The 24,478-nt window shown below is 47.4% G+C and overlaps 1 protein-coding gene across 1 annotated transcript in view; it reads right to left on the reverse strand.

Moving 5' to 3' along the window:
* The window catches only part of ZSWIM5 (zinc finger SWIM-type containing 5), a 97,060-nt gene that overhangs the window by 28,913 nt on the left and 43,669 nt on the right, over window positions 1-24,478 (reverse strand). Inside the window, exon 2 of the mRNA XM_077182451.1 lies at window positions 989-1,345. Coding sequence (XP_077038566.1) covers window positions 989-1,345 — 357 coding nt within the window. The remainder of the gene's footprint in view (window positions 1-988; window positions 1,346-24,478) is intronic.

The raw sequence follows: 24,478 nt of genomic DNA on the forward strand, positions 1-24,478 counted from the left end.
CCCAGCAGAGGAGACAAAGACCTCTCCCAAGGTAGGAACAGGAACTACCAGATAGAGAGAGATGAACACATCCAAGATCAGAGCTGCCATCACCCCCATGGTGACGGTGAACCTCTGGCCTTACTTCTCTACATGTGGATTCAACTAGTTCAGATGGTATTTTAGGCTGCATATGGGGCTTTTCATCTTCAGAACACTTAATAGGCACGTGTTAATCCCTGCAACGCCCTTCCGTGGCAGATAAGTGTTTATTATCTCTGCTCTACAGCTGGTGGGACTGGCACAGCGGGGAGCTGCTCATTGTTGCAGACCCTGGGCAACTTCAGCTCCTGGGCTCCTTGAAAAGACACTGTGGGAGATCCCCAGGAGCCTGGGCCACATCCTGGGCCAGTGGAGCAGGGCTGGGCTGGGCACTATCCCCCAGATTTTCAGGGGAGGAAGTCAAAAGCATTTTCCAAACACAAAGCCACAGGACACATCTCCATTGCCTTTGTGCAGTAGGTAAGAACAGCAGCGCTCATTTATTATGGGTAAATTAACGCCCATGGAGATTAAAGCTTTATCTCCCACCAGCCCGGCCACATCCGACTTAGTGCAGGGCTCAGGCTGACACTGTGTCCCCATGTGCTGGAGGAGCCACATCCCCACTTCACCTCCCTCTCCACAGGGTCCCAGCACCACATCCTCGGCTTCTCCATTCTACTCTGAGCTTCACCTTGTTCACTACCAGCCTGTCAGCTCTGCCTCTTCCTGCCTGTTGAAGCCCATGTTTGACACACAAACACATAAAGAAGAGGAGAGGGCAGGCTGGGGACACCCCAGCCATGTGGTCCCAACACCCATGCATTAACATCAGTGTGACACTTCCAGCTCTTTTCTGTGCAGCAAAAGACAAATGTAAAATGAAGGACACCGCCATGGGCACCAAAACCACCACCCCAGCCCCAACCACAGAGCCAGGGTCACACAGTGAGGAGGGAGGAATTACCGTGCACTTGGTTGATCTCAGAGTTGGATGACAGGATCTCATCAGCCAACTTTTGGGCGGTGGGCAGCACCTCGGTGTGGTGTGCTGTGATCAAATACTGGACAAACTTCTGGAGCTGGTCCCTGTTCATCTGGAAAAGGGTCTCTGAGATGGGAAGACGGAGTTTGACCTGGTCTGGTTTGCGGATCCTGTACAGTGAAAGCGCCACGACGTGAGCGCAGTAAAAAATGTCCTTGTTCCCACAGCCGCACGTCACGGAGGTGATTTTGCAGCGGTCGAAGCTGATGGCCACCTTGTAGGTCATCTCTGGTTCTGTTGCAGTCGCTGGCTCCGTTACTGTTCCACTGAGGTGGAACCCTGGAGAGGGAAAGAAGAAGAGAGAAAGGTCAGGTTAGCTTCCATCTGACCACAACCACCCATGGCAGCTCTGGCAGGAAGGAAAGCCAAGACTGCTCGTGTTTCTCTCTCATATAGCAAGGAGTGCAGCACCCAGCACAGCCCATCCCCGTGGCTTACACCCAGCAACACCCAGCCCGTGTATACAAACACACTTCTGCACCAACACACACACACAGCCAGATTCATCGGCGAGTTTATTTAACAGCCAAACCCTCAGGGGAAGAGCAAAGCTGCTCATTCCCATTTGTTTAAGTATCTCAGACTGTTTCTCTCTTGGGAGTCATTTCCATCCACGCCTCCCTCTCGCTGAATTTGCAACTCACATGAGTGAGGGCTGGTAGAAAAAGACCACGTTTGCTTTTCTTTGATGAGGCAGACAAAAAAATCCACAAACTAAATGCAAAGCAATTTCAGCTTTGGTCTCTCAACCAGGTAGAGTGCTCCAGGGCATGGTCACAGCTCTGAGCCCTTCCACACAGTGGAAACAAAGAGCAGGGACAGGAGCCATGCACAGTCCAAACCACAGCTGGGAGAAAACCATTCACTGAGTTCCACAAATTGTTCACACCAATGTTACAGTGCTCCTGACAGTTCCCACCATGCAGAAAGGGGGAGCAGTGCCTTCAGGCATAAAGTGTGAAAAAAAGCCCCCAGAAGTACCAAACACAGGTGAGGAACATGAAATGCGCTCAGAAAGTCTCATGGGTCAAAAGAAACGTGGATGTACCAAGCAAGTGAGGGACTAAGTCAGTGAGGTAAGACTGACTGATGGATGCCTATCAGCCTCACTTTGAATGGGAGCCTCAGGGAGTCCTTCTCATGATCCAGTTGCTGAGTGGGTTCAACACCAACACTCTGCACTTGCTCAGCCACCTGGAAAAGGGATATCTTTGTTTCTCACACTCATCTGCCTTGTTCCTCCAAGAGAGTGAGGGTGCACCAGGAGGTTAATTAACACAGCCAGGGCAATCTGGTGCCCCCATGTCAGAACATGGTGTGGGACCTGGCACCTCACAGTGCCCATCCCAGCCATCCTCCCTGAGGAAGATGCTCACTTTTCTCCGTGCCACTGCAACCTTATTAAGCCTGTGTATGTACAGGTCCCTGCAGAGCCTGCCATCCCCTCGGAGAAGGCAGCAGACAGCTGAGAGCCCTACAATTAGCGACAGAAAAGGAGAAGGGGTGGGGGGGTGAAGATTAAAATACATTAACTGCATCAAACCCTTGTGCGTTTGCCAGCTCTTACAAAGGCTTTCGGAGACAAATTCTACCAGAGGTTTTTAATAAATGGCATCAAAACCAGCTATTCACTGCCAGTCTCTTTAAAGCCACGCCAAAAACCACATTCAAATCTGATTAAGCGTCAAGGAGGTCTGCTTTTACTTTAGTGCCGGGGCGGGGGAAAAGCAGACCTGTTCTGCTGCCATCACCCAAAAGCCACCCCATGTGGCCAGCAGAGCAGGAGGGGAGGGATGCACAGCCCTGCGCTTCCCTCCCTGCTCACAGGCTGCTGGAGCAGGAGCAGCATGGCTGTGGAGGTGCTGGGCTCGGCGCCGCGCGAGCAGCACGGCCAGGGGCTGACGAGCCTCCCCCTCCACACAAGCCCTTCCCCTGGAAGCCAAACTATATAAATCCAGAGGATAAACTCCAAAGTGTTTATGTTTTACCACTTCTCTGGTTTGCAATGCTTGGCAGGAGGCTCCGACTCACTGCCAGTTTCTCCCTAGTTTACTTTTTGAACAAGTTAAAGGGACTGGAAACCGCGTTCCTGAGCAAGTATGTACGTATAGCCTCATATGTATGCCTGCACACACATATATAAAACACTCTAGGACAAATTACTGGCCATAAACACTGCCTTGAAATGCTTACTTTAACACGATTGTGGGCCAGACCCCACTTGGGGCTAACTGGTGTAAGACTGGAGAAACTCATTTAACCAAATTATCTGTTTCAGACAGGTATAAGTCTGAAAAGATATCAACTGTGGTCTGATCCGGCCTCTCATGACAGAATATTTGTCCAGATATTCCTCAGGATAGTCTCAGGCATCCTAAAAGCTGTGGGATCTGCTCCCATCTGCTCCAAGGGCTGGTCTTCACAATTCAGATCTGGTCTGCACATTGAACAGGACCATTCATTATGTCAACGACTGCCAAGTTCATCTGGCACTCAAGCCCCAAGTCAAGTGTTGGTTTAGATTTTAGCTGTGGTGACAGCAGGTCTGTAGGATAAACTAGGAACTCTACAAAACATTTATCAAAAGTTGAGTCAGAAATTAAACATGGAGGGGTGGAAGAGAGATGAGCTGGCAGGAACAGAGGCATTATTTGTGAATATTTACTTTAATGTGAGGTCAGACTGCAGCTACCACATTGCAGCCAAGTCGGCACCCCAGCACCATGGCTGCTGAGCACACGAGCTCAGCAGTGATGGGTATCACAGTCCCAGAGAAGAGTGGTGGCTAAAAGGTAGTTTTTGGTGTGGTTACTTCATCATCCATTGAAGCACACACTCCTGCTCCACACAGAACACTGATGCTATCACCAAAAAGCTATAGGTAGCCCTGGAAAAGTACAGCTCTCACTGTACCCTCCTCTCTGTTCATCTTGCATCCTGGAAGAAAGAAGCATCCTAGGAGCTGTGATATCAGCACTTCAATAGAGAGAAACACAGCCCTGATCACTGACATAAGGTCTGGATAGCACTGACAGCAAAGACATACTCTCCTCTGTGTCCCCCCGTACATTCAATTTAAGACATTCCTACAGCCCAGTGCTTATCTAGGACTTCATCTTCTGTTCTTAACATAAGCTAAATTAGTGTTTGATTTGCTGCCAGCAAAGTTACAGTGCCAAGGCTTGAAAACCATGGAAAATAAATAATTAAATACCATCTTTGTAACTGCAGACTCATTACACCCCTCTAGAGTCTAGCTTTGTCCCAAGATCTTCACCTTTTCCCTGCCCCAGAACACCCTCTCCTACTTTTACCACAGAAGCTTCCCAGTGGATGTCTCTTTGATTGAGCTTGTAAAAGGAGCTGACTGTTCATAACTGGCCCAGAAAAAGCACAGAAAGGTGCCATGAATGTTCACGGGCACACAGGGCATGATGAGCTCATCTCTTTCTAATCCCAGCCATCCAACCCATCAAATGGGGACAAAACTGGAGGAAGAACTTTCCTTGTTTTACTGCCACAGGACATTGCACCTCTGATTTAAATTAAAACAGATCCTAGAATTGTTTTCCAGGAGTTTGTGAGTTCCACATTGGTGGGACTTACTAACTTGTCATCTGGGCAGCACTCTCCTCTTCAGAGCTGATAAACCCTGCAGGCTGGGAGGAGGATGGATCCACAAAAAATGAAATAAAAATTCCTGGGCTCTCAAACAGCTACAAAGGATCAAGCCTTTAGCAGGGATCCCAATGCAGGAGACTTTGCTATTGGCACAACAGTATTAACACCTCAACAGAAGCATCTTTAACCAAGACGGTAAATTTTTTGATTTCTAAACCTACTTGACCAAAAGAAGTTGTGCAAACTCTTCCAGTAGTGCAAGACCAGAAAGCCTTTCAACAGGACATCTTTAACTCAGATATCCTTGTGCCAACCATCAGGAGAAACCACTAGCCTGTCCTGCAGCTCCAACCTACCATGAGGCCATCTGCAAAGACCCCTTGCTTTGTGTCCTTCAGCAACTCACTGAAGATAAAGCAAACATTTAGGCTGGTAATATTGAAATACCTGGAGTCTGGAGACAGGGAGATGCCCAGATGGAAATTTAAACCCCAAAAGCAAGCAAAACCCAGGCATAGCCCCTTCCCTTCTCATAACTGTGGCACCAACACTTGAAAGAGAGAGGAGGACTCCTCCACACCTACCACACTAGCTGGGAACCCGAGTGCTCAGCTCTGCTCCCTCTGGCAGTTGCTGCTCACAGCCATCCCTCAGATTTCACACTGCAGCCCAGACTGAAGTCACAGTTGTCATTTGCTAAGTTGTGCCATTCGGAAAAAATAAGCTCTTCCTTCCCAGGCGTGGCAGTCGCTTGTCTTTCCCGGAGTGTTGGCACAGTCCTGCAGGGGTGGAAAGCACCACAGAGCTGCAGCCACCTGCAGGACCTAACCCTGAGGATGCTGGACTGGCACTGCTGTGTGAGAGGATGATGGCCAGTAACACACAGGTAACGTGGGGAACATTTCTTCATGGCACTGTGGTTCTTCTGCCTCCTCACAGGCTTTTCTATGTCTTTGTGATAACCTTGAAGCAGGGCAAGGAACGGCTCAGTAGAGGGAAATGTGCACCACATCCATGCCCTGAGCATGGACCACTGGTGGGATGTAGCTAGACCACGTACATAAAGAACTCACAACCACACCTAGCTGTCAAAACCTTAAGTAACCTCCTCGTACCTGAGGCTGATATTTTGGGCAGCCTCTGTTAGGAGCCACGTGATGGAAAGTCCATCCACGCAGCTTCCTGAAGGCACCAGCCACATCCCCTTGCATCACAGCCAGAGAGGGGTGGCTGTGGCTAACAGCAGCTTGGCTGCTCACTGCTCTTGTACTCTGTGCTCAGCTCCCAGGATTCTCCACCTCTAGCCAGACTAACCCCACTCCAAATCTGTGTTTGGGGAGCTCTGTCTTCAGGCAGGCAGGAGCTCTGTGAAACCAAATGGAAAAGAATAGATGGATATTTATGGGGCTCAGCAGATGTACATGAGGTAAACTGAAATTCTCAGTGCAAGTTGTATACACTAGGTTAACGTGACCCAAATATGTTTTTTTAAAATTTCCAAACCACAGCGGAAAGTTATTTTAAACTAAAGTGATTCCAAGCTCTTTAGTGATTAAACGGACTGCAGCTCCAGCTCCTAGTGGAAAAACCATTTGTTTTTCCAGTGTGTGAAAGCCATAACTAGCAATGAATAATAATTGCCGCACCCGAGTGTTATTTATAAGCCATTCTCAGTCACATTTCCATGCCTCGAAACAGCAGCTTTCTAAACATGAACTCAAAATCGGTCAATATTTGTAATGTAGACAACACCCACGGGAGGAAGGTGTCGGTGTGCTCGGGCGGTGGGAAGCGGAGGAGAGTAAAATCTCCCGAAGCTTTCCAGCTTCTAGATCAATTCCTCCAGCCGGCTGATGCTGACAATTGCTCAGTCCCTGACCTTGCAGTTGGAAAGGAGATGGGCTCATGAACTCATTTGCACATGACAATGCTCCAGCAAAGTGAATCATCTGCCTCCGATAGTAACGAGAGTACGGCGTGCCCCAGCCCTCCCGGGCTCCATTCAACCAGCACAGGGCTGGCCTTTTGTGCTGCCAGTGCAAGAAAGACTCTGCTGAAGATGTGTGCAATTAAACCCACTTTTCTTGTTGCTCTTTTGATTCAGCAGCTCAATGAGAGGCACCCTAGGCAGGTGTTGTCACACACAGATAAAATGTGCCTTTTCAGAGCACTGGCAGACAGAAAGAAAGAGGGTAAGGCTGAATCAATTGCCATTTCTCCCTTGCAAAATAGGGAATCCAGGCTTCCAGCGAGTCAATGAGCAGAGCTGCTATGAGTTTCCATCCTCCCTCCTCTCCAAAGCTATTCTGTTTTGTGACCACAGGCAAAGGTGCTGCTGTTGAGACAGACTTTGGCAGGGATGAAGGAGGCAGGCGATGGCTGGTCAGGAGGATGCCGCCCCAGCAGCACAGAGCCTCGCTTCTGCTGCTAAAAGATTTCCCCCTGCAGCCCTGCTCCCTGTCCCTACCATGCTCCTGTCCTTGCCCAGTCATTATCATCCTGGAAAAGCACCTCCACTTTCACAGAGCTAACAAAGACCATTAATATCACCCCAGGAAGGAGCCATGCCCGCAGCTGAGCTGCCGCAGGAGGAGCCGACACAAAGGGATATGGATGAGTTGGAGAGTATGCACCATGCCTGCAAGGGTCCCCACACATACCTACGGCCTCAGGCACCAACTACGACAGGTTTGGGAGAAATACTCTTCTACCACCTCTCCAGGTAGGCCAGGGAAGAAGCAAGAGCTGCAGCTGTAAACAGAGGAGATGGAATGGGGCTGTTTGTGCTGGAGGGAGCCGTAAGCTCCTCTGAGCAGCTGAGTAAGCTGGAGGGACGCTCTCTCTGCCATCTGCTCTGATCCCACAACACCTCCTGCAAATGAAGAGTCAATCCGCTGGTTTCTATCCCTGTTAACCTCTAATCAGCCAAGAGGACCGGCCTCTGCCTTGCTCTTTATCCGAGCCAGCTAATGCGTGAAGCACACCGCGCTTCCCATCTGCTCCAGCATTACTAGAGTTAAAGGACAAAGCCGTTTCCCTGTCCCGAGCATTCACTTACACAGATGCCCTTGTATTAACTCAATTTCTCAGTGATTTCCATTATTACCCTTACGAGATTTCTGGTGTTTGTTTATCTAGGAGCCTGAAATGGAGGTTTTTCCCCTCCCCCTACCCAGCTCAGGGGCTTGGCTGGCCCAAGGCCATGCTCCAGACAACCAGTCCTAATCTGTGATTTTACCCAAAAGTATTACAAAATGTTCTCCATTTTCTCCCCAGCCTGGAGTGCTCTTTGTTGCCCATACAATTCTTAAGAACCAGTTTTTTTGGGTCTTTGTTGCCAGCCCCAAAGCCAAGACCATCCTTTCCAGCATCACCTTCCACAATCTTCCAACACCTGTCCACTAACGGGTTTTTAATCTACCCAGATGTACAACCCTTGCTCTGAAGGCATACAGTTTGGGCAAAAAAGAAAAAATACAACCAGTTTTAAAGCTTGGACTGATTTCCTCTGCTAAGGTGTAGCCTTGCAAGCTGAATTCCTCTGCTAGCAGATCAGATCCACTCAATCTAAATGACGATTCTGAAGCAACAGAAAGGGCTTGAAGAGAGAATGACTTCGCTGCATCTTGGTTAACATATGATGCAATAACTAGTGGCAAACTGCTGTCAAGTCTCTGTTCTTTACTGCTACAGTATAACTAACTTATAGGCATCTTGAATATAAAGACCTTTCTTACAAAAACCAGAAATGTGAGAAAGGTGAAGATATGCAGTACATTTTTAAGCAGAAGCAGTGAATGCAGCATCCTTACAGTCAAGGGAGAAAAAGCAACGCATTTTTGTGACCATCCTCAAAGCATCCAGCCCTCTCCTCTTCTCCCTGTGCTTACAAGTGGCTATATCCAAACAAGGAGCAACATGGTTCCTTGTCACAGCTCAGGTGTTTGCTCAACAGATGCAGGGTTGTTTTCAAGCATGAAAGAAAATATCCACAGGGAGGAAATTCACTTTTGCCGCAGCTTCCGGGCTCATGCGTGCCATCAGTTGGAGCTGCCACAAAGCAAACCCAGCCCCGTGCTGTCACCACCTCGACTGCCTCAAGGAAACTGATGGGAGATGCCAAAACTCACACACGAGACTCAGATGGGGTCATCTCCTGACTTCAATGAAGCCACCCAGATTTCCAACAGCTGAGAAGCTGGCTTCTAGCACATAAAAGGGTTCTAATTAGGAACTGCCTCTTATCCCTTCATGCAAGCATCACCATGATGGGATCACTGAACTTCATCACAGTCAAAAGCAAAGGGAGCAGTGCTCTTCCCTTCATCGCCTTTTCAATGTGGTGATTCACAGAGCTCTTAGCACCACAAAAACATCATCCCAACCCTTAAAGCAAAGTGCCTCCTATGCCAGAGCCCTTAACCCGTTGCTCCTGGTTTAAGGGCTCCTTCCTCAGGGTCCTCTGCTTGCGCAAGAAGTTGATCCAGAGCCATGGTCATCCTTTTCTCTCGAGGTATCTGCTTGCCTTGCTGACCTGCTTTTCTGAGACACAACCTCCCTCCGGAATTGGCCGCTTTTCCAGGACTTAGCCTGAGGCTGGGGAGCAGCTTTGGATTTTGTCTCCAAACATGCAAAGATAAATTGCATTCAATGCATATTTTACCATTTAAAGCTGCCTCGGGAGTGAGCCATCTTCAAATCAAAACACAAATTCAATTTACCGATATTGAAAAACAAAAGCAAAACCAAGCCTGAGAACCTCCTGACTTGTCTTCTTCCCACATTTTGGTCTTGCATAGGGCAGGACTATCTTAATCAGAATCAAACCAGGGCATCACACAGTAATGGAGGGAAGCAGGACACCACCCTGCTCCTCCCTGAGACACCAGACCTTAAAACAGCAGCTCTACAATTTATAGGGAAGTTATTAGTTATGATTTTCCTGGCCCTCAGATGCCTTCCGAGGGAATGAGGCAGCCTAGATTCAATACGAAAATCTGCTCCAAATTCTTCCCCAAAAAGACACTTTTCCCACTAAGAATAGCTCTTTCATTTTAAGAGAGCATAAAGTCTGACTTTCTAAGCCACTGGCAGTGTTGTTAAATGAACACTGTATTTACAAAGCATTTCAACAGCATTTCTGGTAATGGTCTCAGTAACAAATTTGTTGAAAAGGTCAATTAACTTCCTTCCGAGAACCTCACTTCTAAGCACAGAAAATGGCTTTGCATTAAAACTGCCTCCCCAAAGTGGAAAAAACTCTAAGGTGACACCATTTTGCCATTTCCACCCTCAGCTCCCCATTCAGCAGCTGAGCACAGACCCCAGGAGAAGGCATCAGAATGACTCCCCTCTCCTGCTGACTTTTACAGCCCTTATTTAGAATAAACCCACCTTTTTTTTTTCTTTTTACATATATTTATATATATATATGAAATTTCACTAAGGAGACTACAGACACACGCTTTATATTGCAGAAATATTATTATATTAAACAGCTTAGCTCACTTCAGTAACTTCAAAAAACCTTTGCCATTTCCTCCCCTCTCTGGCCCCCAAACCAATAAAGCTTAAATTCTGGAGCTTATTTGGGCTGCTCCATATAGGGAAATTATCTGCTCATTGCAGAATAAATTATTCAGCAATTGCTATTCCAGATCAGCCTCCTCTGTTGACATTTTATTCCAGAATAATTTTTGGAAACTTGGTGAGTAGATTTCTGAAGAAAGGGACCTCAATTCCAGGACAGGGAGTTATCCTAATACCTGCTGGCACACCAGTGGCTGGGCTGGTCACCATCCCATGGTGAGAGCCTTGACCAGAGCCATCCCAGAAGAGGAGGTGAGAGGTGGTATCAAGTTTGGGAAGACTGACTGCTGTATTTCAACATCCAGCAAAAAGTGAGGTGAAGGAAAGGCACAGACCTTTATTTTATGTGGAAATAAATGTTTTTTCCAGCTTTCTTTCAATTCCTAAATTGCAAAGGGAGAGGAACCACCCAGCAAGAGGCTGGAGGACTGTGCATCACAAGGTGTAACATCAGGAGGGTGGCACAGCTTTAATCCATCATGCAAGTAAAGTGCTGAGGGTATTTGAGAAGCACCAATTCTGACAGTGGAGAGCCCTGCAGAGCTCCACATCTACATGTGCTGTGGTAGTTTCCAAGCCCAACTCAACCTGCTGGTGGATGTTTTGTGCCTCTTCCACATGGCCCAAGGCCTTTTCTGGGTATTCTCCAGTTCTACCAAATTATGCATCACATCCAACACTACTCAGAGTCAGCTCCATGGAGCCCAGAGGCCGTGCCTGAGCAGCCAGACTCATTGCCATTTCCTGGGCACAACCATTTCCACAACTCCCACAAACAGCTCCCTGGTACAAACACCACCACGCACAAACCTCAACACACTTCAGAGGGCAACAGCAAAGCAGTGTGTTCATGCACTGTAAGGAAAATCAAAGAGGGATAAGACCAACCCAAGTGAGGCAACCACATAAAAGCCCTCAGCCGCCAGTATGTCCTCTCTGGTGAGACCCCACAGCGAAGTTCTGGGTCATGGCTGACAAACAGTCAAATTTCCCAATTCTGCAGGACCAAAACCTCTGAAGAACAGTCAACACGCTTTAAATAACACTTTAAAAACCCTTTTGATCACATTAGTCTTTACATGACCTTTCTGAGAAGTCAGGAAGGCAGCGGGAGGTCTGCAGAGCAGAGACTTCCCCAGCAGCCCTCCTTGCTTGAAAGGAATGTGGTTGGGAGACAGATGCCTGACAAAGATGCTCTGCTCTCCTGCATCAGCAGTTTTCACCATCTTTAGCATGCAGGCATTTCAGGAAAAGCAGATTCCCGTGCAGTGATTTTAAGCCCCTCAGTACTACCCTTTCTCCTTCTGGACACACATTGTGCCCAGCATCTCCCAGCCACACATCACCGAGCTCTGCTTTAGTAAGGAGCATGCAACTGGAAAGCTGTCCCGGAAGATCCACCATGCATAGGAAAACATGAGCCCTCCTGCTTTTCAAGTCCAAGATGACTCCACAGCTTCACAGCCTTCAGAAACACAAAGGGCCACAAAAGCTGATATCCAAGGAAATAGGAGCCATCGCTCTTGCTGGGTTGGGAGCAGTGTACAGGCTGCCTCTGCGAAACTCATGTTTCTCATTAAAAACTTCACAGATTTTTTTTTTTTTTTTCCCCTGGAAAAACATTGTTATTCAACCCATAGCCTAGACTGCAGGCTCCTCCGTTTGCTTTTGATGCAGTGCAAACATCTAAAATGACACCATGTAATGACAAGATCTGTCATCAGGATGGATGGGGCTACAGTAGAAAGAAAAACAAAGGAACGATCCTTTCCTTCTCCCTAGAATTCAACACAATTAAAACAAAAGGAAACCTATATTGTGAAGTTAATGCTAAATACAAAGGATTGAAGGGAAAAGGGAAAAGCGTGATGTGAAACATTTAGTGGTGGTTTTCTTCCAATATGTGACATGAGGCCCCTTTGGCAGTGGATGGAGGGTCTCCAGCTCCTCTAAACATAGATCTATTTCAGTAATTAATTTCTCTTACAAAGAGGGAAAGGGAAAGGGAGAGGGAAAGGGTTGCAATATTTCAGATAACTATCTGTGGGTGAAATTCCACCTCTGCAGCCTCCTGAAGCTCCTGGTTAGCCCCCATCCTCTATGGGACAAGCCAGGCACAGCTCCTAGGTAGCAGACACAGCAGCATAATTTGGAACTGGAAGCAACCAAAAATCCAGTCAGCTCAGCATAATGGGAAAGAAATAAAGTAAAAAGCAAAACCAGATGAGCAACTAGGAACTGACTCCTCTCTTCCCTTTGAAAAGGGAAGCCAGTAATTTGAGAGAAGGTGGTTTTACCCACAATCTCAGCAAAGGATTTTAGGAGTCACCCTAATAATCACATAACCTAAGTATTACATAGTACTCCCACTTAAGAGATGGGAAAACATGGTGGGGAAATCTTCCCGACCCTTGAAAGCAGGTCCACGGCCCAGAAAAGGAGGAGCAAGTCCCACACTGTGGGTGACATGTCCTGGCTTGGAGTGGTGTCTCTTCTGGGCAGATGGCAGAGTGCACCTGAGGAGCTGCACCCTGCTATTTTTCCTGCTCCAGGCTGAGCAGGAGCAGAGTGCCCCTTCCCCTGTCTGGGAAACCAAGACAGAGGGGTCTGACAGCAAATTCAAGGCCAGGGAACAGTGGCTGTGCATGCAAGGAGCCCATGCTCCACTGCTGTCTCTCCAGGAAGGAAACCTCCAGCCCTACCTTACCCCCAGACATCTTCCTAGGGCTCAACTTGTAATATCTGCAAGGTTTTAAGTAAACTCCCATGTCTGGGCTTTCCAGGAACCACTGCCACTGACTAAATATGGTGCTTCACTGCAAAATTAATTGCCCTAATGAGAGCGGTCAGGGCTGATGATGCCCTCACTAAAATGCCACCTGCAAATGGATCTGTGCAGGTGGATTCCATACTGCCCTGATGCTGGATGTTGCTAACCCCACTTCCACAGCTGCTTAGCAACTCCCACAGTTTGCTGCACTGACTGTGTGTCAGGCATTAAGTACCCTCATACTCAGGTTTTGCAGGGGAGGAACACACAGGAGATAACACACAAACCATTTTCTCCTACAGGAGGTGCTGCCTCAGCCTCTGCTGGGCCCTTGAAAGTTCCTCCAGGATGCCAAACTGCAGCACACACCACTGAACAACCACTATCAAACCATTTGCAGTGGAAAAGCCTCAGTCTGTAGAGCCACATGATAAGCCTGGTTATCACAGGCACTTCGAGAAGATGCAAGCATGATCTTGAAACCACCAAGGTACAGAAATTAACCTCAGTTTGCTTTCCAAAGCTTGTAACATCTTAAGCAGATACAACTGCTTTTGTCATGGCTTGTGGCTTCTGATAATTTGAGTTGCTCAGAGAAGTTAACATCAGCCTGCTGCACAGCCAGACTCCAGCATCATTCCCACACTCCCATAGGAGGGGTATGCATGACACTTAAGGCAAGGTCACCTCCAAACCAAACTCAGCATCACCTCAGGATGGAGGAAGAAAGGAAGGAAGGAAGCAGCTGTGGGTTTCTGGCATCGCCAGGGGGCTGAGACCTGACTGGCACCACACACCGAATGACAGCTTGCCTGGAGGAGCAGCACTAGGATTGCCCAGTGATACACAGGGAAGATGTGTCTGTCCAGTTGTGCTGGGTTTCAAATTTACCCAGAGCTAAAGGAGATGAGAGCCTTAAAGTTCCCAGCAAGACCAATTCAATTCTCCCTGAGCCCTTGCTCAGAGACCAACTTGCAGAACCTCACACCCATCACTTGCGTGCACAGGGAATGGTCAGCCCTTACAGGCTCCGACACTGATGCACTCCCCTCAACAGCAAACAGTCCTTCAACAACACACACGACAAATTAAAATTATTCCAACCCTCAGCAACCTCTCTCTCTGAAGAGCAACTGCCACTACTTATTAATTTGCTTCCTCAAGATAAACAAGAAATTTATTCAAGTCTGAAACAGACCAGGAGCACACAAGGCAGCAGAGGGGCAGGGGGTTGCCACTTGTCTTTAAAAAATAAATACTTCTATGCTAGATTACACTTTCCACTTGCTGTTTCCCCCAGGAACCAGTTTCCACTCTGTGCAGGATGGAAACCCCACAGACTTCTATGTTTTGTTGAGGGCTCAATCATTTTTGAGGGGAGGAAGCACCAAATTTTAGACCTAGCAAGTGAAATGGAAATAAAAATAGACATTTTAAAATAAAAGCTAAATGCATCTGAGCGATGAGTGCATCTGTCTACAGGCTGCTCTCGCAGATCATGACCTTGACATCTTGCAGAGGAGGTGCAACCTTTGACAATCAATTCAGTTCCTTGTTTAGAGAAACTGCTCCATTAAACCTGGAGATGAACTCAGCATGGATGGAGAGACCAGCACTTCCCAGGAGAGCTGAAAACAGTCTCACTCCATTCAGTCAACAAGCAGGTGATGGTCGTGGGTGGAACTGGAAGAACAAAACTCTTCAGTACAGTTTCCTACGTCATCTACAGTGAGAAGAAATGGTTGGAAGGATGATGAGGAACAGAGTTCCCTTCATGCTCACAATGTACATTTGCAAAGGCAAAACATCATCTGTGGATTTTCCACCCATGCAACAGCCGCTCCAACAGCCTTGCTTTCATACATCCCCCCTTGTTTCTCCAGTCACAAGGGAGGAATTAAAAATGGCTGTTTCCAGCCCAGTACAAGCTATCAACTGCATCACTACACCAGCACAAAGGAAATTATGTTCACAGTATATCCAGCATTTGTGCAGACAGGAGTACATGGGAGATAAAAGGGAAAGAAAACTCACAGCAGGTAATCAGGACACCTAAAATACAAGTGGCAGGTCTGCAGTCATGGTTGCCTTCAGTCCTGGTGGTTTGCTAAAAAACAACCTGATTTTTAAGTGATCAGTGCAGAGCAACAGCACTGAGGATGCCCCTGGGGCAGTCGCAATCTTGGGATCTCTAGGATGCCATGAAGCCCTTATTCCTCAGCCTCCCCCTTAAGGAAGGTGTGAAACCTCACATTAGCTTCCTATCATCTCCAACCACACTACTGTAAGAACCACAGCTTGGAGAGCTCTGTGCTACCAAGAGACATTGCTGGATTCAGGCAATGGCTATGAAGTGTGCTGGGGTAAGACACCCCCAGACCCGTAAGTCTGAGTGAACTAAACTAAAAAAGAATTGAAAACCAAATCCCCTGTGACCATCACAGACTCTGTGAAGTTCAGCCAATCCCAACTGTTGTTCTCTTCTCCTACTGACCCCTGGACCACAGCAGTCATGGGACTGTCCTGGTCACACCTTTGCAATCCTCAAGCCAAATGCTTGGGAAATGCTATTCCAGTTCAACACCCCTGGGAGATGTGATGACTGAAGGGCCATCAGTTGACATCCCCAAGCTGTCCTGCAGCAAGCAGACAGATGAAACAGCGTGGTGGAGGCTGGCACGAGTGACAACGCCAGCGTGGGGCAGTTCAGCCTCCGTCCACTCTCCACCTATCACTGTTCACCCAGCTCCTCCACATCCAGGGTGGGCTACAGATATCACCCAGTATCCAAAGCAGATGCTGGATCCAGCTACCACCACTGAAGATATCAATTAAACTCACCTTGAAATTTTTGGCTTCCTGTATCTGTGTCGACTGGATAGTTAAGCTGACACCTTTGCACATTCTCTTTGTCTGGAGCCAACAGATCAATCTGCCTCAAATACAGGAGATCTCTTTTTAACACTCCAAAGCTAATGAAAAAAATCCCCTCTGGTGAAAGGAAAACACTGGATCAGAGAAGTTTTATTAGCCCTTAACCATGTAAAGTTGGAAGCTCGTCCCGTGTTTAATTCTAATACTCCAACTCTGTTAAACATTAACTGTATAAATAATCAAATACTTCACATGACAGAGTCATACTTCCAATATGGGGCAAATAACCCAGAGGGTAATGAAGGGTGTAGTCTTCTGGTCTGAAGGATTTCCAGCACTCTCCAAAAAGCAGAACAAAGACAGTCCCTTCTGCCTTCAAAGCAAAAGCTTTGATTCACTTGGGGAGACCACATCAAGCTAGAGCAGAGGCATGCAAGTAATCTATCTCATCATTCCCCTCTGCTCCAGAGACACACGTGAAACCACTAGCCACTGTGTGGTCTCAGCCTTCTCAAACAACCTGCATCCACTCCTACAACACCCGACTCTCCCTGGTCCTGCTGGCTGGCAAGCTCTGAGAGTCCTTCTCACCCTTGCTCCGCACCGCTTGGGGAGGTGATGTGGCACCAACCATCCAGCCCACATCAGTCCCAGACTCAGACCCTTCCACCAAACCCCAACATTGCTTCTTCAATAAGAGTGTTCTCCTGGCAAGTAGGACTTGAAGCAGACAGGGGCTCCAGCTTTCCAAAAGCTTGTGGTCTTCCACCTGGCTCAGAGGGGCCACAGACCCAACCCCACTGAAAATATCCCTGGTCTCCACTGCTTGTAACATGGATCACAACCACCTGCTGTGCTTGAAATTAAGCTCTCACTTTCCTTGGGCTTTGGTTTCCCTGACTGCAAAGCTGGGATAATGTCCCTTCTGGGGTTCATAGGAGTATTTAAAGGAGAAGGCTAAAGTTCAGTTCCTCAGGAAATGACAGGTGCATTTGCTGTGGAAGAAAAACTCTATGAAGGAAAAAAATGTTTGAAAAAAGTTAAAAATTAAATGCTGCATTAAAAGTATATAAAAGTGATGCTGACCATTCCCCTCATCCAAGGCCAAGCTAAGGTAATTTTTTTGAAATATGTAATCATGTGATGCTCAGGACTGCCTCAGTTTAGACTGATGCTCTCACTTTAATGCTGACTGAAAAGCTTCAAGTGATGCTTGACAATCAAAGCATCAAGAGCCAAATGGAGAATGGTCTAACCCACAGCCCTGCCTAAAACTGCGCTTTCAGTACTTCTGAGCTGACTTTGGAAAGCCAGTATTGGCTTTGGCAGAACCCAGGAGAACCACTGTGCATTAATTTTCGCTCTTGCTCTGCAGACAGACATACAAAAGATAAAGACAACAGTGAGGCTTGTTCAGAACAAGGGATCCAGCACCATCTCAGCACAAGTACCTTCTCCTTCAAGTGTTATTCAACCATCCAGATTTTGAAGACAGCCCTTGACTGAAGGCTCTTTACCTACACTGTAAGGTAAAGCATGGACTCATCAAAACCCATGTGATCTTTGTCCACATTGTTGAGGTTCAGCACACCACCTGAGCTGTACAAAAAAATCACCTCTCCCAAGCACAGCCATTACACCAAAATCTGCATTGTTGAAGGAGTCAGCAGGACTCCTCTCTATCAGCTGCACGGACAAGAAGAGACTCACTTCCACCACTGCACCCCCAGCCACACAGCCAAGCAGAGCTGTATGGTCCATCATGACACCTACATACTATCTCAACCAAAATTGGAATACTGTTCTGGGCTTCTCCCAGCAAGACCCTGATTTATCTCCTCCTCCTGCTGACAGCTGAGAGTGCAGCTGGGATCTACAAGAACAGAGAAAGGCTCTTGGTTTCTAGAATGTCAGCTGTGAGGTGGGGGAAACCAGGTGTTGCATTCTTGGGGAAATGTTTTTCCTGGTCAGCCCATCATTTTCTATTTGCTCCTCTCAGCACCCCCAAGAAGAACACACAGCACGTACATATAAGACACCCCTCAGGGGCCCCCAACCTACCAGCACTGACTGGAATAGCTCAGGCTTAAGCCCAGCTTTTTGCAGACACAGCCCATCCCACACGCAGAGAGTCTGAGAATGTAGACAGTGAATATGAAGGCGAGAAGGGTCCCAGATCCTTGGAACTTGGTCCCTTCAGGAAGCCACATTGATAAGGGCTTAGCATGACTTCACAACATCTGTAAGCAGGTCTCAGCAAGTAACTCAGATGTCATTCAAGCTACTGGTGCAGCACCAGAGGAAGGACCCTCTGAGAGCATTGGACACGAGCATCTCAGTCCCTCCTGGCTCCCTCACCCACGCTGACACACTTCACAGGCAAGCTGCCCACGCCTGGAACAAGCAGTCTGCTCCAGGGCCGATTCCCACTGCATCTCCCATCCTTATTTAAAATGAGAGCTAGTTGGTTTCCCTCTTGTACATGGTGCAATGCCAGCCACACTGAACAGGCTTCATGTGAAACACAGCCCACTGCCTTTCCAAGCCAAGGGGGAGACATTCTCCCAATCTGCAGATAGCAACTTCAGACACCCTTAAAGCCAAGCTCTTGGTCTTGCTTTCCTTCATGAAGAAAAAGCAGAAAAAGCACCACAGCTCCCTGACTCCTGCTTTTTCTGCCATGTCCTTCAGCAAGATAGACATACAGACCTCCTCCAGCTCTGCAGCAAAATCTTATAATCAAGTCACACCCGACAGGGACATGGAGATGCCAGGGACATTTCTGAAGGACAGCAGCCATGATAAAAGCCAGAGCTGAGCAGATTTCCTATCAGAAAGGTTAAACCTTGAAGATCACTCCCTGAAACACTCATCCCAAAGGGAAAGATAGGTTTTAAGGTGAAACCAAAGACAGAAATTCAGCCAAACGACCATGTCCCAGCCTGTGGTGCCACGACTGACATGGCATCCAACAGAGCTGCACAGCCCTCCAGACACTGCCTGTCCCATCCTTCTCCACTCCCCCAGTAAAAGCACAGAGAACCCAGAAAAGAAGATAAGGCTCCTTCTGAGGAAAAGAAGCCCCGTTCCTCATGAAGCTGATGGAAAAGCCCTGTCAGGATTATGTGCAATGGCCAGAGAGCTCACTCACACTGAGGGCTCTGGGCAGCATCTATGTAAGCTTTTCTTGCTCTCCCCCAGACATCTACCACCACTCTGCTTGGAGACACTCAGGTCAGAGAGCAGTTGGAAGGCATGAGAAGCCCCAAAACAAGGCAGAGTGACCAGCATCACACTGCACACCTCTGAGATGCAGGAACCTAGGGGCTGGAGGCACCAAGGCAGCCAGGATGCTGTGGCAGAGCTGCTGCCACCAACATCCTCCTACACCAGCCACCCACTGCTCCAGCACCACCGGCGGTCCAGACCTGGAGGTAAAGCCAAGAATCACAGCAGGAGAAGGGCAGACACAGAGGCAGGAGAACCAAGGGCTCTTCTCCTCCCACGCAGCTGTGTAACTGCAGCCAGAAAGCCTTTTGGACTTACAGTTCCTTATGCTGACAGAAAATTCAAGCTGAGTTTCACTCCTGACTTGCAAATCCTGAGGAGGAGGAGGAAAAGGGATAAAAAAAAAAGCCAGGCCATCTGCTCAAGGGCCTTGCAGCAGAGAAGAAGGCTGCACATGGTGATTCTCCAGGTAGAGCCCTAGTATGACTTTCAGGTTGACTTGGCCATTTGATTTCTTTAGTGCAGTTCTGGACCCAGATGTTTCATAACACACGCTATTGAGTGTGTACATGTGAGGAAACTACCTCCAATCTGAATATCCCTGAGAGCACATTGATCTTATTAAACACTGCAGAGCTATTGCTCCATGCAGCATTAACAGTACAAGACATTCTGGTAGACTACAAAAATTGGCCCATAAAAAAATAAACACTTCTGTCTTACTAAGGGCATCTGGAAATGACCCAGAGAGCTTGTCTTTCTTCATTAGTAGCATTTTTGTACAACAGAAGAAAGAAACTGGTTGTGAGTTTTGAGCAAATGTTCCTCAAATGCTTACAAGGAATCCCTGAAAACACCAGCAAACACGCCACCCACCCAGCTCCCCACAGGCAGAGCTTGGAAGACCACAGTGTGGTCCCATTTCATTCAGGCTTTACCCCACTAACTATCCTTCCTGTTGTCTCTCAGTAAATCACATCCTTGAGGAAAGAAACTTGTCTCGTACACAGGACCCACCCACGCCCACAAGCATCCAACCCCACCGCAGCACACACGTGGCAGGGAAAGCCAAGCCAAAGGAATGGGCAGGCTGCCCTTTACTGGGATGCTCCTCTGAGACCAAACTGTGGCTCTGAAAGAAAAACCCAGTAACAACATTTGAAGTTAATACATTGCTACCTTTGCACTCCCCAGGGCTACAAACCTCCACCCTTGCAGCTGGACACACACCGGCTCAAATGCAAGAAGCAAGTCAATCCTTGGCATTTAGGGGTGCAAAGCTGAAACCTCCCTTTGTGTGCCAGAGGCCTGTGGTCATTCTTGGAGCTTCAGCACATCAGCAGACAGCAGCATGACTTGCCATGCTGCCATCATAGCACACCAGCAAGTCAGGAAGCAGGAGGTCCAAGAGCTCTGCTAACCTTCTTGCTCTGCTGCAGAAACCAGCCAGAAACACTCAAATCCCATCAAGGATGGGGTCCCAAAAGAGCAGACAGGAATAAACCACAAAGAGATAGCATCTTCCCCAGCAGTCTCTTGTCTGGAGATCTATTGCTGGTGACTGATTTCTCAGGGCTCTTCAAATTCCTGCTCCAAGGCTCAGAGGACTGGAAACAGGAATGGTGGAGTCACCCATTCCAGATCCTACCCAGGAACTGCTCTGATGACTGCCTGGCTCCTTCCTTCACAGCAGAACATTCCAAAAATGAACCAAAACAAACTCTAGAGTCATGACACTTCTCACAAGGCAGACTCCAGGCTCTCCAGCCAGGCCCAACTGCAGACGCCACAGAAGTGTATTTATTTTAAAGACTATTTGAGCTGGAGTTTGTGAGAGAAATTATCCTTTTTTTTTGAAGAACTTGTGGTTTTTCTAAAAACCGATTTTAGCAACAGTCACATTTCAGGCTCTCTTTAGAGAAACCATCTGCTGATCTCCCAAGTGTGGTGCAAGCATTTCTGCAGCCCTCTGCAAGGACCATGCACAGGAGACGCGGCACCCGGTGAAGGGCTGTGACTCCAGCTGCATAACTGGGAAATACCAGAGAAACTCACCTGATGTGTCCTTCTTGCACAGTCCCATCCCATGCTTCTCCCTGACCCTGGGAATCTCCCTCCTCCCGACACTGCGCCATTTTCTACCTTTGCCTACAACAGCCCCGTATTCCAATGTCCCCTGCCAGGCCCAGCCCTACCTGCCTGCCCTGCTGTGGTTAGGGACACACTCCCCACTCCGTGCCTGCTCCCCAAAACAGCTGTAAGAGGACAAGACACTCTAGTGACAGGAGTCACTGGCTGGGAATGGCCAGCATCCAGCCCTGCCTCCCTGGGGAGCCATGTGGGAAGGAGCTTTGCCCATTGTGAAGGCACTTGGGTAATTACCAGCTGCCGGAATCAAAAAGTCTCTGCTGAGAACATGCAAATTCCAGCTTTTCTTGGATTTGACCACGTCTGTAGAGGGACAGCAAAGACATCTCGCAAAATGGGCACCTCCTCCCCATTCCCCTTGCACAGCAAACTATGAGAAGTGCTCTCTGGACTTCTGAAACAGGGTGAACACAACATTATTCTCCACTCTTACTCTCCAAAATGGCAGGACCACTTTATAATTTATTTTTTTTCCTCTCCCTTAAAACCAAACCATTTGAGGTCAACATCCAGCATGAAAATTCCAAGCACAGATGTTTAAAACCCCAACAAAATTACAAGCCAATCAGAAAACAGGATCTTGTCTCATTAACTGCTGGACAAAGCTTCAAAATAGCTGGCACCACCAACCCCACCTCCAGCAATCCCCATCCTGAGGCAAACTGCTCCCAGACACCTGCTTGGGAGCACAGCAGTGCCCATCTCCACTCCCGCCTCGCCTCTGCCGACGCTGAAATTGAAGCAGACTGACAGCAGGATAATTCGGGGGGAAATTACATTTTCTATATAACTTTCATACGTGACTATATTTAGCAGATGGAGAAACAAAGTACATGTATTCAGTAAATATATATTTTTATAGCTGTAAAATTATAAACACATATGTATGTTCCAAGGAGATCTGAAGTCTATTTTAAGACGCTCTTCACATGCGGATCATTAAAGCCTACAATACAGTTCCTTTGCCATATTATAATAAATATGGAAAGTGAATACACACTTCTCAACTCTTGTAGGTCACGAGAGACCTTAAGATGATCTCGTTTCTCTTCTGGTCGCCCTCTTTAGTGCTGCTTCAAAGGGAAATTGGCTTCATATGTGGGTTGACTGTACCTCACAGCATCATTTTGCCTGCAAACCTAATTTAGTGAGCTGCTGAAACACTGTTACATAGGCAAGCATCGATTCCAGACTTCTGCAAACCCATAGGGTCAACATTGGAAACTAATTCCTCGCCTGACAGGCTGCTGGCCTTGCACGAGTAGCAAAACTAGCATCTTGCCACCTCTCACATTCAGGAGGCATTAATCACACTTGCATCACTCCAGCTATTGGAATTTCTGATCCAGGCTGATTAATTTCCTCCCCATGCCCATTTCAAGCTGCTCACAGGCTCAGGGCTCTGCCTTTGGGGAGGGATGCTGAATTTCTCTTCCTGCTCCCTGCATGGCCAAAGCCAGGAAAGAGGACGACTTTCTCCACCTTATTTCCTCAAGACTTCTGCCCCTGGGGAGTCAACAAGGTTTTAATCAGCACCTGGCACTGTATCTATCAGATATGCTAATAAGGTTCCTTACCTTAACAAACACCCTCAAGAGCAGACTCATCTATCTTAATTGGTAAACGCTTCATTAATAATGCAGCTGAGGAGTCTCAGAGCTAGAAATATAAATAGCAAGTTCTGATGCAAGGGCTTTTTTTTGTTCTCCAAGTACAGATTCAGAAGGAAGGTCTCTGTCGTGCCCTGCTGCAGACACAAGAGCCCTTTGCAGTGTGCACAAAAAGCCTCTTTTCTTGTCTCTAAGGGGTCCAAGTTCAGAGCATCCTTTCCAAAGGAGAAAGGCAGGCATGCTGGAAGACATTCCTGGGCTGGGAGGCACCCAGAAGGATGGGAACCCATCAAGCACCAACACAGAGGTCAATGTGGACACGCTAGCGAGACAGTGGCTTGCAGCCACTGATCGATGACAGGAAAAGCATTAAAACGCCTCTTTGGTTAAGTCACAAATTCCAGTCCTATGATTAACGCTGCTCTTAGCCAGGGAGCAAAGCAAAGGCTCAAACATCACAACCAGAAGGGACGTCTGAAGAAAGAGATCTTGTGTGTCTGGGACTGCACATTCTGCAAAGAGATGACCCCAGGCCCACCACGCTAATCTCCAGATCTCCATTTTAAGGACTTAGCCAAAACAAGGCAGGAGTCTCTGAAACCCAGCTCTACTCATGAACTCCAGGCATGTTAAAATAGTATGCTTAGGTTCTCCTTTTTCTTGTAAATTCATTCTGCAGACAAAAAGCCAGACAATTAGGGATTTTAAGTATACTCAGTCCAGCCAGAGACTTGCTGATCTTAATCAAGTTTCTCAAAGCAATGGCCATAATTTCTACACAAAACCATTCTTATTGTCCTTTTTTTTTTTTTTAAAGCTCTGCTTATCAGTCCCTACAAAGTCTCAATGGATCAGACTGGGAGTTTAAACCTAAATGTAGAAGAAGAAATTATTGAGGTTTATGGATGTTAGGTCTAGTAATTGTTGATAAATATCTTCCTCTGATGACATCTGGAGGATTAAAATAACAATGAAGTGTTAGATCAAATCCCAGATAAACAAATTTTGGCAAAAATTTAAATATTTCAAGCAAGGAGGTTTCAGACACTTTTCTTGGGGAAAAAACTACCAAAAAGTAAGGAAAAAAAAAGAACAAAAAGTTTTGTTCCACATTCTACCACCACATCCTCATCTTGATTTTTTCTAAGCAACCCTTCTCTGACACCATCTCTGGTCTCCTTCTGCATTATTTATGAAATCTTTCTACAGCAAATGACTCTTCCAAATAGTAAGAGGTTTTTAAAGCATCAGGCTTGGAGAGCAAGGCTGCTGTGCAAGTCCAACTCAAACTTCCAATGTTACTTTGAGTCCTGTGCTTAAAGCTCCTCTGGAAATGGCTCCTGGGCACATGTTCTCAATTGGAACAAAAAGGCAGGCCAGAGATTTTATTTCCAAAGGATCACAAACAGTCACACCTGGAAACACTGTTTTTTTCCCCAAGTCCCATTTAGCAAACTGAGCTGGATGCTTGCCAAAGGTATGTAGCTCCGTTTTGAGCAGCTCAGCAATACTCCCTGGGACAGCAGCATCAAGATGGGATTTTGCAATGGGGTCTGCATGGCCATAACATCC

Source organism: Agelaius phoeniceus, chromosome 8 (assembly GCF_051311805.1).
Source record: "Agelaius phoeniceus isolate bAgePho1 chromosome 8, bAgePho1.hap1, whole genome shotgun sequence".
In the NCBI taxonomy this organism is placed as follows: Eukaryota; Metazoa; Chordata; class Aves; order Passeriformes; family Icteridae; genus Agelaius; species Agelaius phoeniceus.